Raw genomic sequence first — 19,779 nt, forward strand, 5'->3', positions numbered from 1 at the left:
GTGAATTTAGCATCCTGAGAGTTACATAACAGAAATCATTTGCAGAAAATAGAACCATGATCTTTGGCAGATGAGATCTCTCTGTAAACAGTGAAGTAACAGATCCATATTTCTGTATAGCTTGTGTACCTTCTGTCCGGTGCTTTTTTGAGGTTAAAAGTAGGACATCTTTGTAGTTTTCTTGGCAACTCAACAGTAGACAAAGTGAGAGTAGTTTGAATCTACTGAGTGATCCATCTCGTGTCAAAGATAGGTTCTGTTTCACAGGCCAGTTCTGGCATCGAAGTGTGAAGCATTACTCCCTCTGCCTCCACACTCACGGAAGAGTATTTTTAAATGCTGGTGTCATGGAGTCACATCGAGCTCACAGTGCATATGGCCAGGCTGGATGATGGCTGATTTCTGGGATTTGCTCCAGCAGCGACAGTTGGCATCCTACGTCACCACCTTTTGATTAGGGCACCATGCAGTGTGATGGACATGTTGCTGCCTCTCTAAGACTGAAGGGTCACATGGAGGGAAATGAACCACAGTCCCCAGGGACCTTCACCTGACACCTGAATTCTCACTTTGAGGAGAGAGGAAGTGTTTGGACTTCAGGATGGGTCGCAGAATAAACATGCTCTGCAGAAAGCAGTCAGCATCAGGTGTGCTTTGATTCCAAGCCAAGATATCAACAGGTCTGTCCAGATGCATGACAGACTTAAGCAGCTGAGGGGAGAGCGGTTTCAGTGAAAACACAAAGCCAAAGAGGTCTGCAACGGTATTCAGAAAGCATGGCTGGCTTCTGGATGCTTCTGTTGGGGGTGAAAATGATGCTGTGTCAGGGCTGCCCTGATGAAAGATTTTCAAGTTGAATATTAGTACAGACCAATTTGTTGTTCCAAGATTCTGATGCTAATTCAATTATCTCAATTTAAAGTCCATGTTAAAATCAAGTCAATTTGAAAATGACTGAGCTTAAGATGCATAAACTTTTTTTTGGTCATATCCGTTAAAACTATTTATAAATACTGAAAAGACAACACACTTGAAGTTTCCAGGGCTTAAAGGAAGCTAGCGTAATGCCAACTACGTTTTTTTTGACTGTGTAAATCATGTGGCATAGTGTCTGTGATGTCACACTCTGGTTTCTTAAGTGAGGTTTTTGAAACCTCTCAATAGTTGCGATGTTGAAAAGCTAATTCAACTAAGAGTGGCACACATTACTGGATTCTTCAAACCTTCACACATTTAGAGAACACACACTTAATGATAACGATAGACAGATCGCACAAGATCTCTCTCTTCTGATCTCAAAATGTGTGGTGTGCACTCCGGAGCTAACCATACTCTAACTATTCTTCAGAGTATCAGCTTCTTCGCATTCAGTATTCCAAATCTCACATGGTAAAACGTGGAATCAGTGTAAATAAACATGACGTACAAATGGGAAAAAGTGATGATTGTTGCATTTGGCCTCTTAAATTTAAAAAAAAAAAAAAAAAAAACACACACGCAAAAAAAAAAAAACCCACACAAAAAAAGAAAAACAATTCTGGAAAAAGTTGTGGAGACAGTGGGGATTTGGGCATCGAAGTACGAGTTGGTGAATTAAGTCTTTAGAAGTGTTACAGATAGACAGCCAGCTCACCAGACCAGACATAATCACCCTTAACACACTCCAAACTATAGGAAAATCATACACAGTGTCACTTGCAAATATCAGACAATCAGGCCTTTGCTGGCTTTGATCGTAAGGAGGAGATCGGGACAAAAAACAGCCTGATCATCCTGTAGTGTGAACGCGCCTTTGACATTTCGTCACACTAGCAAGAAGCAAAAAGGTGAAGTTGGGACAGACTTTTAGCTTTGTTGTTAACAGCTACAGCATGTAGGCCTTTCAGTCCAATCAGCTGTGCCCAATTTTTAGTAAGTGCAGACAAAGAAATACTTTTTTTAGAACAGCCATTTTTTTGGTATTTGGCTGTTAACATATTTATTTTGATGTAAAAATAGGCTTCAAGTGGACACTTGAAGAACTGTAGTTTTTGCATTGCTAGATAAACCAACTGTATATAGTTGAATAACAAACACTTTTAATGTTTCTGTAAAGGATAAGTCACCAGGATGTGCAAGTAGAGCTGGGCGATTAATAGGGGTGTAACGGTACATGTATCCGTGCCGAACCGCTCCATAAGGCCGTTCAGTTCAGTGCAGTGCTGTGTTCGAATGAGTACAGTAAGTTTACGTTAGCCGCTGCACGTGGCTCTTAAATATTCATGTGAGTACTCGTCTATGATTGGCTGAGCAGGGAAGGCGTTTTAATATTGATGAGGAAAGTGGTTTGTGATTAGTGCTTTGCGATCATGTGCATATCATGTGGACATGATGTCTCAAGGGTGAGCCAATCAGAAGATGAATATCAAAGAGCTTCCGTAGCCACAGGAGCTTGTGTCTGAATTGTGCATCATGGCTGCTGCTAACGTTAAACCCCTAGTGATTAATTGGAAAGATAATCAAAACTGAGATTTAGAGCCTCTGATCAACGTAAAATTGCCCCTTATAATACACTACTGGTTGTGTAGTTACACGATAGGCAGCTAGGTGTTGGAAAGTGTGCTGCCTACCAGGAAAATAGTGGATTCCATTTGAACTTGGAACTGGGGAGATGGAAGTAGGAATGATGTCTTCTCCAAGTTAAAGAGTTCCAGTTTCCAAGTCTGAAAAACTTGCCATAACAGCAGTATTCCTGTATATATCCCATGAATAATACTATGTATACGGCTAATTTATTGCAACAAATGCTAGTCAGAAATTCTAAAAAAAAAAAAAAAAACAGAATATAACAGGAGCTTAATTACTGTTTACCCCTGAAGTCGGAATTTCCTACTGGGAACTCAGGGGGGATGTGGATACTCCGACTTTCAGGTCAGAAGTTCCGACCTCAGGGGGCGTTCCATTCTGAGTGTGAATGGACCACACCAAAGAGCAGAGAAAAAGTAGCCACATGACGCTGTCCCATCCAGTCTGCCACACACCGGTATGTACATCTAGAAATAGGCAGTTAGCAATTTCAAGAAAGCAATATTGGATTTCTCCACCCACAGCTGAAACTTGATAAAACATGAGATAAATTCATTTTTATAATTTATCAACATTCAGAAAGTAAACCATTGAACTCTTTCATATTCCTCAAAAGTTGAGACTCACCTGGCGGCACTGAATCAAGACCAAACAGACAACACGTAGCTCCTGGATTGAGTTTTTTTTTTTTTTCTTCTCTCTTGTGCTTACCCAACCAGCAGAACTTGGCCATGGGGCTCTCCATGCAGAAAAAGCTTTGTCAATTGTTGAGGGAAGCTCAGCTGTGAACTGTGTAATGTGATCCACAAACAGAACAGCTGACCCAAGGCAGATTGATGAGAGATATTGATGAATGTGGAACTGAGCTGGTGGTGAACATGGATACAAACAACATGCCTGGTGCCCATCTTATGTTTGTATTCATCGGCAAACAGACAAAGACACACACACACACACGCACACACACCAACATTTACATAGAAATAGCCATACACATAAATCCATACACAAACAATCTTTCAAGTCAACACACACACACATATACACACAGATCACAGACAGCTTCATGAAACCTAGCAGCTGCTCTTTGATAATCACGGTCTGGCAAAGACATGAGATGTGAGGGAAGCTGGATCTCTTCTCACAGCTGCGCAGAGCAAGAAATTAAGAATTTCACCGCTCGCCTCATAACGTTAAATAATAAACAACCTTGCTCATAAAAATCAGAAACTAAAAACTCTTTAAATTATTTACCTGCGCTGCGGTTATGAGTACATTCTGGAAAATACACCAGGTGTTATGTCTTTTGGACTCCAAATGCTCGGCACCAGCTTCAGCTGATTTGTATGGCGAGCACGGAGCCGTTCATGAATATTCATTAAGTGTAATGCAACATTGGTCGATTGTCAGACTGTCGCTCCGTCTCATGTGGCAATATTAAATCTCTGAAAGATTTATTACTTATGGGCACTGCGAAGACCTCCTTTTCATTTCCTGACCAAACACACCTGAGAGAAGCTACAGAGAGGAAGTGTATGTGTGTGTGTGTGTGTGTGTGTGTGTGTGTGTGTGTGTGTGTGTGTGTGTGTGTGTGTGTGTAGGTGTGTGTGTGTGTGTGTGTGTGTGTGTGTGTGTGTAAAGATCCTGAGTGCAATTATCCAGTTAGAGCTGTATTACATAAACGAACTGAGTATGTAAAGGATAGGAATTACCAGGTGAGCTGTTTTTACACAGTCACTTTTAATAAGAGGTTTAGAATCAGCTGGAAAAAATCTACATGGAGTTTAATCTGTATTATGAGCCAAATAAAACTTCCTCTGCCTAAGTGACAACCCTTTTACTTTTATACACTGTTTAATTCCAAAGAGGATCAAGCCCCGAGCAGGTCAGCGGATGCCTTGAATTTCAAGCGTGCTCTAATTAGAATCAACAAATGTACATTTTCCATTTTTTCCTCCAGGTGGTGGGAAAGAAACCAGTGTGTGGTGATGCACCTTCCATATCTTAAAAAGAACAAAGATGAGTTAATGACTTCAAACACAGCAGAGGGAAAGGCTTGTCAAAATATTAGGGCCTCTGACATTTCGCAGGAGCTTCGCAGCACCCGCACCCCCTCAGGGTGTGTCATCGGTTTTATCATCAACATGTGAAAAAGGCAAAGAGCTGCTGAATGGTTCCACTGTTTCACAGACAGCTCAAAGCTTTAAATAACACTGTGATCAACGTCCTGCAACTGTTGTATTATACTGCTATCCACAGGGTGTGTATAACTGTTATCACATAAAAAGAGAAAATAGAAGAATGCTGCTCAGTATGAGATATTTCCTTTCTAGAAATAGTACCATGCAGTGGCAGCAGTTTTAAATTAATTGGCCAAAGGGATTTTTCTTTTTTTTTTTAAACACTAAAGCTTTTAGTCCACTTTAATATTATCAATAGTTTAAAGGAAAATGATAAAAATAAATTACATTTGATAAAACTGAAATGAAAAGACTAAAAACAACAATAGAAATGAGTTTCTTGGGTTTGTTCAGTAAAGTTTACTTTAAGTAGGTGGGGAATCCTCAGCTAAGATATTAACTTAGAAAATGCTGCAGCATCAAAACATTCAAAGAGAGATATCTGCACACTTAGACTGTACATTTTTAATTTAAAGTTACGTTTTAATTCTAAAGGGAATCTTACAGAATAAATGTGCGGAAATTTTCCTTTTGACAGTAAATCTACCGTAAATAGTGTTTCTTAAAATGTACAGAACTCCTAAAAAAGTTAGGCATATCTGACTTTACAGACAATCTAAAAAGTACATGCTTCTGTGATATTATATCTTGAAAGTAGGGCTAATAGAAAGGCTAAGTAGAAGCATGCAATGGTAATTCCTTCATCTGAAAAACCACATTGAAACAAAGGCTTTCAGTGGAAGGTATACTACAGCAAGATCCCAGATTCTGCAGTTGTGGCTAACACTAGCAGAACTAGCACCACATGCCTGTGCTGCTTACACATTGCTCTGATTGTGTGGTTAAAGGTCAGACACAGCTCATATACAACTGTACCTCCACTTTCAAGAATAAACAAACAACACCATGTATTGAGATGCTATCAGTCATCTGCTTGTTTGCATCAGGGTGGTAGAGCTTTTAAGCATTAGGGCAGTAGCTGTTAACTTCTAGAAATTTCAAAGAAGCAGTGTGATATTTGTTTGTCTGAAGACCCCTCTTAGACATTTTAAGTATAAAATATAAGTTAACACTTTGGCCACTGGGGGGCACCAAAATCAACACATACTGAAAGTCTTGTATAGGAGCTTTAACTAAGACAGCAGACACGCCACTCATGGCCGTAATTCAATGAGAAAAGAAAAATGTATTCCTTAGAAAGAATTAGACTCAGCTTCTAGCACTAAATCTAGAATAAACAGATAACACTTGGCTCCTGGATTTAGTTTTTTCCATTTCTCTTGTGCTCACCCAACCAATAAAACTTGTCAACTGTGTCGTTACTTGGAGCTGCAGTGCCAGCTAGTGTGGGTAACTGTGCTACACCATGAACATGATATTTGACTACGACTTTAGGGCTATTATAAGAGTAGCAAATGTAAGTTGTAACCGATTAATACTGAGTGACAAGCACTTTTTGATTCAGTCGCCTTAACTTACATAGTCCTAGTTTTTGCCATGTGTGAATTATTTTTGCTAATTGATGTCATTTTATTTGGTTTTGAAAGCCTCTGGAGCACTTCTATACAAATACAATGTCAGTGCAGCTTGAGGTGCAACATTTATACTAATATTTGGGACAATATATGTCTATTTATGAACTGATAAATCATGACTTGACAAAACATGGCTTTGACAAACAGTCTTAGTCAAATCAAAACATCTAACCAAGGTAGATACATTAATGAATGAATAAGCTGTATTCTCTGTAAGGATATGACTCTATATTAATATAAGTTGTGGGTTCACTGTGTTGCAGAAGTTATCTTTGGGTTTGTTTTGGTTTTTCTGGCCAAACAAACATAAAGAACAATGCCAGCCTGTGCTGTTTGGATCCAAAAAGTAGTGTTCCTCTTCCTGTCTCAGCTGAAAACTGATTCAAAAAGTACAACAGAAAGGAGTGTCCCTTCCTCACTAATTGAGACCCTGTAGATTCACCCTGTTTACACAGATATGCATATGGACCCTGGCAGAATGTCTTCTTGGCTCGCTGAAGTGGAAGAAGTGGAATTAGCTTCAAACCTTAAAGTGTTGTTTCTCCAGCAATAATATAGCTCTTTATGTACAGCCAGTTAAAGGTGCAGTATTTACGACCCAGTGGTTTCAACATGAAAGGTGTGAGGATGCAGTCTCACTGCAGCCCCAGCCTCAAGGATAGTAAGAGAGATGTGTTTGCATGTCTGAAACCATGATCAGATTACCCAGACTTTCTTTTTGTGCACTGTTACGATCATAAAGACATTTCTCTGCTGACAGTGACATCATATCTGTGCTACAGACACAAAAGCACCTCAAAGTTAACCTGTCAAAGCTGCTGCAGATGAGCATGCCTCTGATTCTGAGAGGTAAAATTTCCACATTCTGGGAGTCTGATGGTTAGAAGAGAGTGATGTTTGGTTTCAAAAGCCAACACACTCCTTTGACAAAACCAGTAATTTCAGCTCCCAGAATACAGGAGAAACTGGTCCTGTTTCATCCTGTGACTCCATGGTGTTAAATGGTTGCTTCTGTCTGTAACACACAAAAGCAGAAAGATAATAACAAATCAGAACAGAGGAAGACATGCACCTTGAGTGGTCTGTGAGGTAAAATTACTGTTTTTGGGAAAGAATAGTGTAACAGCTGGTGGGAGCTGAAAAACACATCAGAGTCTTTAACCAAAGTTATTTAGTTGAGGGTTTCTTTCAGTCTTGTTCAGAATTGGAACATCTTTTATGAGCCCAGCTTGGATCAGGCATTTTTCCCCCATGTAAAAACAAACTAAGCTCACCTTTTACAACATCGTTCAGAAGTAAAAACAAGGAAAATCTGCAGCTTGCCTTGTTTACAGCAGATTTTAAACCCCCACCTGTCATTTTCTAAACCCATTAAAGTCTTCCCACTTCAAGATAATGATGACAGCTTCTGTACATGGACTCAGAGTGACCACAGCTGCTCAGCAGAATAATAAGAAGGACTCTTTTAATTAGATGGAAGGTGGTGATGTGAGATAAAATACTGACGGCGTCACACAATGCAGAAAGCAAATATGTACCAGCTACAGTCTCCTCATTCGGCGTCTCTGTCTGTCTTGCATCTCATAGAAGATAATGTCTCTGTTTATCATGTCAGGATTGCGTGGCTCGTCTCCAGGAGGACCATGCCAACATATTGCCTTTGAAGTGTTAATTGGATGCGCTGGAAGCCATCTTTGTATTTAGATAAAAAATATTAGAAAATGTGTGTGTGTCTGTTCACACTGCAAACTTAAAGCAAACTTTCCCTTTAAGTTTGAAAACTGATTTTGAGAACAGAATTTCTGTATGTTGTGCTTTGATGGTTTGCACAAGAACAAACAAATAATCCCACTGCCACAGTCTTCTTCTCCTTGATGTAAAGTGATGAAATTAAGAGGCTTTTCTTCAAAGTGTTAAAGGCTGAGGAGCTTAAAGGAGGTGCTCATTGAATTTGGAAGAGGAGCAGTGTCTCTGGGATTGTCTCCTCAGAGGTATAACGCTGGTCAGTGTGTCTAAATTCTAATTTGACTTCTTTAATTCAGGTTGACTTTTTCAATAACGCTACTGAGTTAACTCAATCTAGCGACAGACAGCTCCATGAATTGCCCTGTCAGTCACTCTGAGTTTTCGCATTCGCGGCTAAACTCGCAATCCGCTCGGCCGTAACACAATTAAGTGGCATCAAATGAAAATCAGTGTTGTTCTGAGTACATTTGCAAAGGAGACTTGAGGAGGTTCAGACGCTTTCAAGAGGATGTAAAGAGAGAGTGGTGGATTAAAAGGAAGAGGAAAGTGCGTGAGTGTCCCAAGGTGTGTGTTAGGGATGGTATCAGAGGAGGGAAAGAGGACAGACACAGGAAACATGGGGCCTTTATCCAGAATAAGCCATTGTATACAAGTTTGGGGATCTGTCACATATCCAGAACATTCTCAAAGAGAATATAGTCTTCAAAATACTATTTTCCTAATATGACTTGGTAGTATGTCCCCAAAGATACTTCCTTTACATAAAGTTAGAGATACAAAGACATACACTGACAGGTGTGTTATAGATGGCCACTGGATGTCACAGTTCTGTAAACCTGCTTCGAAATGTCATCATTAATGAAGATCAGATTCTTAAGGTGAGAAGAATCACATGTTATGAATTTGGGTGGTGTATGTCCATTTGACATGGGAGTAACCCAGTCTGGAAGTTGCACTCACCCTTTGGGATCTGCAATGTGACCAATATGACGGGATACAGTGGAATCCTGGTAGATCGACAACCTTTGACATGTTTTTTGGAATTATTGTACAGTTAGTCTCTCATAGATCTGCAATACAGTACAAAACAATACAATACAATACAATACAACACCATATGATAGAGATTAGGAGTTAGTATTGGCAAGAACCTCACAATACAATACGTGTTATGATACTTGGGTCACGATACGATAATATCACAATATTGTTATATATTGTGATATTTAACACAGTTAACTATTCAATTGAAAACAACTTTTCTATGTTACTCTGTTTTTAAAAAAAGCCCTGTGATTGACTGGCGACCAGTCCAGGGTGAACCTCGCCACGCCCAATGACAGCTGGGACAGGCTCCAGCCACCCGCGACCCTGAACAGGACAAGCGGTTCGGAAAATTAATGAATGAATGTGTTTGAAAAAAAGGAAAGTCAGATGCAATGTTTCCTATCAATCAATCAATCAATCAATCAATCAATCAATCAATCAAACAAACAAACTTTATTTGTATAGCACTTTTCATACAGGACTTTGTAATAAAAAGTGCTTTACATGGGAAAAAAATAAAATGAAATAACAAGAAATTGAATAAAAAGCTAAAAAATTGCACAATTGCACAAAATGAAAACAATAGACCTCCGCAAACCACATTCAATATACACCCTCACTTACTCAAACACACAAAGACATAAAAAGGGAATTCTGAAAGAAAACAGAATTAGAGGAATGAAGAAACATACATACACTTAACTTGAAAACATAAACTGCATCAAGTTTGTCACTGAAAGTACTGTGGCAATTAAATGTTACAAAACAAATTTTGGTTGAAAGACGTGGTCACTTGGTGAAACTAATAAATGTCACTTGGCATAACCAATGTTACTTGTAAAAAATCTAATATTGTTTAAAAAATTCAAATGATTTTAAACTAACTGACCCAAGAACAGAGAGAAAACACTGATGTTTACGGCATCATAATCCTTTTGAATAGACTGTGAGAATGTATTTATTATACACTTTATGGGCAACATACAGCGGAGTAGCTCTTTGGTGCCATCTACTGCAGTGGAGGTGCTGAAGACATTTTTCACATCAAATTTGACTAAAATATTTATTTTTATTTTAACAAAAATATTGATATTAAGAGTTGAAATATCAATATTTTGTCACAGGTCATAGTATCCTGATATATTGCTGTATCAATATTTTTTTAAATCTCTAAAATAGAAGATATTTAGCAATATGTCACTGTATACAGCAGGGGTCTCAAACTGGCCTGAGGGTCAGCTACGGCCCCTATAAACCATTTCATATGTCCCACAGCTTCATAATTCAATTCATAGTGAAATCCAGCCCACTCTGGCTGCTCCACCTATGGAATAAGTAGCCTGCTGATATGACAATACACTATAAAACAATGCAACACAGGGTTACTTTAGTATTCTATAAAAATTAGAGTAAAAATTACACATTTCTTTGAAAAAGTAAATACACATTTGACCGGTGCTTGACAGGCCGAACCATCTTGTCTTGTTCACCTGTTCTTATTTTGTGCTTGAACTTTAAACCTGCACTTGTTTTTACATCAACATGGATGACTGCACTTCAAACAGCTGCAGGAGTATCAGCTACGATGTCAACAGAGTCTCCCTCAGTCAGCTCTCATTTCTCTGTAGCTTTCAGTAAAACTTCTGCCACACCAGCTCCGCTATAAGTCTTCTACATTGCACTCGTTTGTAGCACATCAATAAAACCGGCAGTAATTAATTGTCAGGTCAGACTTTTTGGCACGTAAAGTCCACTCACTGCGAGAGACTGTAGCTCTGTGAAGACTTGAGTGCATCCTTCAGCTTTCTGCTCATCTCAGCACAAAGAGTGACTGAAGCATCTCTTAATTCTTTCAGTCCTGTCCACTGTTCTGCTTTCTCCTTCTGTTGTTTTACTCTTTCAACTCAGCTGTTTAACTTCTGGTTATGTTAGTCTCATTAATGTGACTGTCCACGCTGCTTTTGTTGTTGAAGTAGTATTTACAAATATTGTCATGATAATTGCAGAAAGGAGCATTTTTTGTGTGTTACTTTCTGATGAGATTCTCTTAATTTTGGTTCTTTGTTTGGACGACTTTGTGCTCTCTTTCTGAAGAACTACGCAGTTTAGAGGAGCTGAAATCCTCTTTAAAACTCCTTTTCTTACTCTGCCCCCTTGCACTTTGTATTAATGTACTCTCTTTGACCATTTCATGCAAATTTAAACTGTTCTGCTTCATAAACTCAGCCCAATATGATAAACAATACATATGCAATTCCACACGCTCCATCCTATTTACATGTATGACAGTTTAAGTCCTAATCCATTAGCCTGATGCAGGCTTACAGTCGATGTCTGCCTCTGAAGAGACTGTGCTTCATTAGCCACAGTGGACAGTTTGTTGCCAGATTAATAGCTGAATACTGCAGTCATTTGTCTGTTTGTTTATTTATTTATCCTTTAGTTTAACTCATCAATGAGCACAAGCACCCCGAGTGATTTATATTGAGAGTTCAAACCAAATTAATTGAAGAACTCCTGGGGAGGACTCATACGGGGCTTTATTGATAGGATGGCCTTCGCGTGGATCTCATTGCATGTTCTGCTCACTCCATTTGTCTAACATATGGATGTGCACGCTGTGTGAAGCAGTTATCTTTAAGGGAATTGTTAATCATCTCAAATCGTGCAGAACCTGCTTATAAAGGCCTAATGTGGCACAGTGTGCAGTTCAGCCGTAATGAAATGACTTACCTTCTCAAAACATTATGCAAATCAGTCATTTTATCTCAACACTACATACACAGGACACTCAGCAGCCCATCATATTTGGAGAATATTAGAGAATATTAGAACCTGCCTCCTCTCTTTCCTCCTTGCACCCCATTGTTTTAAAGGGTCCGTATGAAAGCCATCTGGGTGCTGACGTCCACACCAAGACAAGGGAATAAGCTCTCCGAGTGCCCCTTATCTCGCAGCCTCCACGCTGCACCCCGTGCACTCCCATTCTCCTCTAGTAATGAGGATCTACCCAATTTAGTTCTTTTTCTCTCCAAGGGGGAATAAATCCAGCATAGTCCTTTAGATGAAAGAGCTGCAGGTCCCTCGCCTCTCGCCCCATGACCTTAATTGACAGGAAATTGTATTTGTCTCTCTCCCTCAGTGACAAAACAGGTTTCCAACAGGATTTGTCTTCATGCTTAGAACGATGACCTCTGTCTCTTTGTCCTTCTTTTTTTTTTGTCTTTACAGCTGCACCAAAGGGTCCTAAACTCTATATGACCCCCACAAGGGCAAAGGTGGGGGACACAGTGCGCATCACTGTGCAAGGATTCCAGGTAGGATCGCCTGGGGTAAGTGCATGGGGTGTAAAGAAAATGAATGGCCAGCTATTCAAGTAGACTGGTGCATTTGTTTCAATAAGCTTGCTAAGTTTTCTTTTTTTTTTTCCCATCAGAGCAACCACTCTAATGGGCCGGACATCTTTTCTTCAGTCTCTTAAAGAATGAATCAAGATCTGTATTTATTTAATCCGACAATTAAAGCCTTAAAAAGTGTATTACAGAGATTAATTCACACTTTTAATTGCTTCTAAACAACAACAGCAACAAAATCTAAGAGATCTGTCTGTGTCTGAAATGACTGAAGTCTACCTGATGTCTTTTTTATCAGCTCAACCTATTCTCATTCCAAAGCCGTCATCTACCAACGCTCTGTCACTTCCTCCTGTGTCTCATCCAAACACACAACCTTCCCCGCAGCCTGCGCACGAGGTGCCCTGGACTTTCAATGAACTCCAGTGTAAACACAGCTTCATTGGTTCATTGGTGGAGTGAGCCAGCGAGCGTAGGTCATTCAGGAAAGATAAAACTGTCATCTTCCCGACAGGAATTGGCTTGGGACCATCTCAACACATCAAGAGAGTGTGTGTCCCTGTGTGATGGGGTTCAGCCAAGACCGAATTACCTCCTTAATACGACTATAAAGCCAAGTATTATAGATATACTCTGTTAGCATACACACATACTAATCTTCAGTCATAGATTAAACACAAGAAATTTAGTATCTGTACTCGAGGTCTAGATTTTTGTCTCAGGAAGTGTTTTATATCTAACTCTAATATATCTATAATTTGAGCAGTATTGACCAATCACAAAACAGCAAGCGTCTGAAGGGAAATCAGTCTGTGCAGAAAGCAAAAGAAGGCAGAACACACATAAGACTTGGTACAAACCATGAACTGCACTTTTTTGCGTCGAGGCAATACAATTTGGAGCTCCATCTACTGGTTTGTTACAGTACTTGTCTCAAACCTTGACTCAGTAAAGTCAACAGAAGAAGCAGAGGTCAAACTATGAAATTTTAATAAAGATTCATTTTTTTAAGGTTAAAATGTTTTTCTGTCAAGGCACTGATATAGCCTAGTGGTCTAGGTTGCACACAGTCCCACTTGTCACTCCCCACTCAGCTATTTTCCAGCTCTAGCCATTACATGTCTTTTCAAAATAAAGGCAGAGAAGCTCAAAAAATAACTTAAGTATAACAAACACGTTTCCATCATTGTACTTAGGTTGGACTAGTTCAATTCTAATTTCTTACACTGCAAAAAACTGAAATCTTATCAAGTGTTTTAATCTAGTTTTAATAGAAAATACCATTTTAGACTTAATATGAGCCACATTCACCTGACCAGTCCAAAAAATATTTTGTTTCAAGTTACTTAGAAACAAAAATGAGGTCTGAATTTCTTGTAACAAGTAAAAAAAATCTGCCAATGAAGTAAGAGAAAGGTTACTTATATTAAGACATTATTCTAGTTTCAAGCAATTTTTTTAGCAATTTTTTCTTGATCCATTGGCAGATTTTTTTTCTTGTGTCAAGCAATTCAGACCTCATTTTTGTCTTTAAATAACTTTAAATAAGACATTTTTTGAACTAGTCAGTTGAAGGTGGTTCATATTCATTCTAAAAAGACATTTTCTACTGAAAATTAGAGGAAAAACACTTGATAAGATTTCAGCTTTTTGCAGTTTATTTAATTACCAGACTGCCAGAGTAGGGGAAGAACAGTGGGCATAGAAAAGAAAACATAGAAAACAATAACACAAGAGTCATTGAACATTTCAAAGACATATGAGCCAGCTTGAAAATAAGGATTAATCTGTTAATAAAGGGGGCTGGACCCACCTGAGGGATTGTCAGCATTTTATCTTTGAGTTAAATATGTGTTGACATCAGTCCAGTGACTCTACCATGCCAAAATGGTTGCACCAGCACAATATGTTGGCGCTCTGTTGGCTTCAAGGCCAACAGATCATAAGTTCTCTAGTGCAGGTTCAGCAGTAGTAATAATAAAACTATAATAATAATAATAATAATAATAATAATAATAATAATAATAATAATAATAATAATAATAATAATAATAATAATGATAATGATGATAATAATAATAATATAAAAAAAAATAAAAGCTAGTTCGTTTAGATGCCTTATAAATTGTCAAAACCCAACGTTTAAGTTGAAATTGCAAACTCTCTATTCTGAATTCATTATGGTCATAAGAGACTTTTTTGTAGGTCTAGGCATGGTAGTTATACGCAAAACATTTCAGGCGTCTATCTTAAAGTAGCTGGAGGGGCTGCAGTTTTAAGCCTCTGGGTGGCGCTATGGAGCATAAACTTTGCGAAACCACTTTAATCATAAATTTTCATGACTGACTGAATTTTTGGGGCATGTTTCCTTCTGACTTTAAGCATTCTGAAGGCAAGCAATTTTGGGTTAGAAAGAGGGGGGGAATAAAGAATAATAATTGCAAGGGTTTCAAGAGGCCCTTCACCCCGGTTTTCGGGCTCGGGGCCTAATAATGATAATAATTTTCCCTGTGAGTTTAATGTAGGGCTTTGATTTGGTTCAACAATGCAGGACTGGAAAAACACTAAAAGTCAGCTCAGAGTTATAAGTGTGACTTCTCCATGATATTTTTTCCTGAAACCATGATGCTTTTAACAGAATTTTTCAAGTTAACTTTGCGTGTTAAATGTGTAAAAAAGAAGGAAAACAAACACCACCTTTTGCATCCGTGTGAGACACAGAGCACCAGAGACGCAGAGTGTTTAACGACCTGGGATGAGAACGTGTTGACTGAGCCAAATGGCAGCCATGTAATGCTTGCTGGTGTACTCTTTGTTGCTTTAAGACTCCCTGCTCCATAATCCCAACGAAACGAGGGAGGGAGGGAAGGTAGAAGTAGCGCTGAAGAGATTGTCTTTTTGTCACTTTCATCCCCTGCCAAAAAAATTCTGTTCCCCGGTGTGAAGAGCCCGTGGATGGCCCTGATCTCTCTGACAGGAGTGACACATTGAAGCCCGGCAGCTGGAGCCAGTCAGGTGAAGAGGAGAGGGCAAATCCTGATACAGGACCTATTAACGGCCCACCGCACACATTGCTTTTGTTACTGCTCAGTCACTGTCTCTGAACCCCCTGGGAATCAGAAGTCAGATTATTTTTGTGATTGTATTTCGCTCTTCTGAGACACTTTTACCCAAAATCCAACTCCAGCATTGTTCGTGGTGTCGTGCACCAAGCTATCAACAGCACAGTCTCTTCCTGATAACTGCAGGAGCCATTTCAACTTTGCGTTTGTTGAGCATAAACACGCTTGACTGTAGCATAAAGCCAATCGGGGCCTTCGGCAGCTTGCAGAATAATCAGAAAGCAAATTTTTTCCTTTCTCGTTCACTGGACCAGGGCTCTGGGGTTTCACAAATAGATAAGATTGTGTGTCAAGACTGATAATTTCACCTCCTGCCTGCCGGATAAAATAACACGACAGCTTCCCCTCAGGTTTATAGTTTTAGGAATCTAATATGGATGATTATCCTACAGTTTGGCTTTTACTTTGCATTCATTTCTCATGCTGCTTCTGTATTAGATTAAATCTGAAACTGATGGTTTAAGCTGCACAGAGCAAAGAACTCTTGGGGTTATGTGACAGGAAGGCCTCACTTAAAGCTTTTTAGTGTTTTATCTGAAAGTGACCTTTTTCCAACAGCCTGTCTGTGTGCTAACTCATTTAACCTCTGTCATGATTTGGACACAGACACTGAAGGACTCTTTTATTTTGAAAGGTTAAAGCATCCAAACCAGGTTTTTTATGGCAATTACAAACAAGAACATTTAGATTCCTCACTGTATCAGACTTCAAGCCATTATGAGCATTTTTGAGCAAGCATGTTTATCTGAACTCTGAAGTGTTTGGTTTGTTTTGGGCATGTGAGCATGATATTCAAACTTGGGTGCATGCCAAACAAGTGCATCATCACGGTTGCTTGCTGCAGGGAAGGATTCAAAACGAGTACTTTTCAATGTCAGCAGAGAGGGATGTTGACTCCTGATAGCAAAAAGTCACTTGTGCTTGAAAAGCCATGAAGGAAGGGCAAACTGCAGTCTGGAGTGAGGATTGTATCTCCCTGTTTGCTCATGTGCTCCTGGTACAAACACAGTTTATGGGAAGTAACGCAGAATAGATTTATTGGCTCTGTGGTTCGGCTAGCTTTGTTGTATCTCAGCGAGTTAATGGAGCAGACAAAGCCAAACTGAGAAGTCAACTTTTCGTTCGCTTGAAATGTTGGCTTCATGTGCTGTTTTCATCACTCGCTGAAATGCTGCTCTCTCAAGAACCACAGAGGTCAGGCTTTTTAAAAATTCATTTCTCCAGGACGAGACGTTCTGTATGTCAAACATCTCTGATGTCTGGATGAGATGCTCTTTCCGTGAACATTAGGTCGGGAGTGATGGAAACCTCTCTGCACTGAGAGCACGCTCAGCTCAAATGTGTTCAGGAGCTTTTATCCAAAATATGAGTCAGACGGAGGGCTGAAAGGATGGGTTGTGTGTCTGAGAGTGTCGGATGAATCTGTGTCTGAACATTATGACAGCTAATGGTGATCAAATATGACAACTTGGATGCATAAAGAGAATTACACATTTGAAAACCAGATCAGACTTACTAAATCGAGTCTTTTCATGATTTTAAATGAAAGTAACATCCTCACTGCAAAAACTGAAATCCAAGCAAGGGTTTATGTCCTATGTTTAAAATGTTGGACTTAATTTGGCCTATTGGTTAATGTGAGCCAGATTCACATAACAAGACAAAAAAAGTCCTGCTTGTTTGGAGTAACTTCAAAACTTGACAAGAAAATATTCACAACTATAAGGGCAGTTTTGTATTTATTTATTCTTAATCAAATAAGGCATAATTTTTCTTGTTTGTATCTTGAAAGAGGGCTTCTTTTTTTTTTTTTTTTTTTTTTTTGATATACCAAGTCTTAAAAAACTATTATTACTCCAAATGACATGTGCACAGTGGCTTACATTTTATTTTTGGATTTTTCTTTTAAGATATACAATTTCTTAAGAAAAAAAAAAAATAATAAATTAACAAAAAATAAATAAATAAAACCAAAGCAAAAAAATTAAATTGCTTTGTTTTAAACAGCAGGGGGTGCTATTCGATTTTCGGCTTCTTTTGTCAAATATCGATGCGCCATGTCGGGGTAAGGTGAACATTTTGGATTTGAGAAGTTAACAAGATATCACAACCAACACGGTGCAATCGTAGAGTGTATAAATAGTTAACCTGGTCGCTGTGATGTCACCCATTTGTGTCTGATACAGAGTTTTGAAGCCCATAGTCGTTGTAACTGAATTGACAATGCTAAACTGAGATGATATTCAGACCTGGACTGTTTGGTCCACTTTAAATGGACCTGGGTTCGTTTCCCACGCTGGTCTTGACTTTCCATGAAGGTGTGAATAGACACAAACAAGGCCTTTTGGGCCTATAAAACCACCATAACCTAACCGTCTTTAGTTCATACCTGATCCTCCGTCCTCTGTTTAGCCACGCTGTTGCTAGCATGTTGTGGGTCAGGACATGCAGAGCATAGCGTCTCCTTGCTGCGCCCATTCATCTTTGCTGTTCCAAAATTTGAAACTGTGTTGTTAAGCCTGCTTTGAAGGAGCTGCTCTTGAAACTGAAAATGATTTTGCAGCTCTAATAAGAGCACAAACACACAAACCAGGGGAGTGGCATGTAGGACTTCCATGTTAACCTCCATTTCCGGGTCTGTACTCTGTGTGCCGCCCTTTGTCAGTGCTGTCCAATGAGAGCACTGATCGTCACACACGTGGATGTGTTTACAGAATATAGTCCACTTGCAAAAAGTACAATCTGAATACGAACCGCACCAAACAAAAAAATAAAGTCAGCTTTTGGTCCGAACCAAACAAATGGACCAAAGGACTTTTCTGGTCTGAATACAGGCTTAATCAAACTTCTCTCAATGTAATGCCTTTGATTGGGCAAAATTGTGGTCATTTTATCTTCTAAACTCCAGAGTTATGAGAAAGTCATCCCAGTACAAGGTGTGACAATAGAGACATTACTTATTCAGACTGTAGCCATTTTTTTTTAAACCAGGCTATCAACATGTTTATGTTTCGAATTCATACAACAACAGTGTATGATACTTCCAGAGCCAGCTTCAGGTAGACACTTGATGAATTGCTGTTTTTAGCATTTCCATATGTCTTTATTTATTTGTGGCTGGGTTTTGCTGCTTGGGTGCTTGATGGCCACACTGAGAAACTGTAAACATAACGTTGTAGTTTTTTTCCCACATTTCCCATAAATATTGGGCTTAAATCGGCATTTGAATATTTTTACAACAAATTTTTCATGACGGGAAATCTGTCATCAAGATACCCTACCTCAATTTTACAAAACCTTGTATCAAAAATTTAGATGCAGGACTGCACCTCAGTGGTTTTTCACTTCTTCTAGGTTTCGAAACATTTCAGGTTAATCCTTCCTCTCGCTTTTTACTATCAAATTTCACATCCCACTGTACCCCGAGGGGTTTGTCATGCCAGTAAGACAGACCCAACTTAAGTTTCCCCAAATTGATGGCAGCAAGACATCATATTCATCAAATTCAAAATCCTTATTCCGATATCGTACAGAAATAATCATCAAATTGAACATCAAAGATGTGGTCCTTGCTAGTTAAATGTCCTGGCCTCCTCTTTTGACTTGCTGCCTGTGGTTTCAGGACGTTTCAGGATGTTAGTTTAGATCGATTGGATTGCATTGTACTTTTGTGCTCTCCTCAGTGACTACAGTCGTTGACTAATGAAATGTTAGTGAATGATACTTCTTATGCGAAATAATAATTATGATAAAGATGAATCAATGAAACCACTTTTGTTGGAAAAAAACATGTCATTTGCTCACAAAAATGCTGGATCTGTAAACAGAAATTAACACCTTTAAAATGTGAAACATCTGAAGTATTGGTTTGTCTTTCAGGATGACATTGTAGACCAAAAGTCCTCTGTAGGCAGTCGAGGAGTGTGTGTACGCACGAGTGTATGCGTGTGTAACTTGTGACAAATGTGTCAGCGAGGGATTATGATGTGAATAAGGAAGCTGAGGCAGAAGTGGAATCATACATGAGCTTTCCCCGCTGCTCTGTGTCCTCCTATTATCTGTGAACATGTCAGCCCACTGACATGAATAAAAGCCGCTTCATGGAGGGTTATATTTGAAATTGGAAACAGGCAGAGTGATCTCTGGAGGGCTCAAAAATGTGAGCAGAAAAAAAACGGTGTTGTAAAGTGAAGTGTTGATTATTAATGCATGTTGTTAACTCGCCTTTGCA

General features: G+C 39.1%; 1 protein-coding gene across 3 annotated transcripts in view; it reads left to right on the forward strand.

The window, feature by feature from the left end:
- igsf21a (immunoglobin superfamily, member 21a) overlaps positions 1-19,779 on the forward strand; it is a 362,000-nt gene that overhangs the window by 321,578 nt on the left and 20,643 nt on the right. Inside the window, exons 7-8 of one of the 3 annotated variants that reach the window (XM_074677116.1) lie at positions 12,305-12,405; positions 12,510-12,576. In XM_074677116.1, coding sequence (XP_074533217.1) covers positions 12,305-12,405; positions 12,510-12,554 — 146 coding nt within the window. In that variant the 3' untranslated portion in view covers positions 12,555-12,576. Of the gene's footprint in view, positions 1-12,304; positions 12,406-12,509; positions 12,577-19,779 lie in introns of those variants that run through there. The other 2 variants (XM_074677099.1, XM_074677108.1) reach the window with 2 other exon arrangements.

Source organism: Halichoeres trimaculatus, unplaced genomic scaffold (assembly GCF_033239565.1).
Source record: "Halichoeres trimaculatus isolate MK-OKI-2021-1 unplaced genomic scaffold, fHalTri1.1 fHalTri1_scaffold_1, whole genome shotgun sequence".
Classification (NCBI taxonomy): Eukaryota; Metazoa; Chordata; class Actinopteri; order Labriformes; family Labridae; genus Halichoeres; species Halichoeres trimaculatus.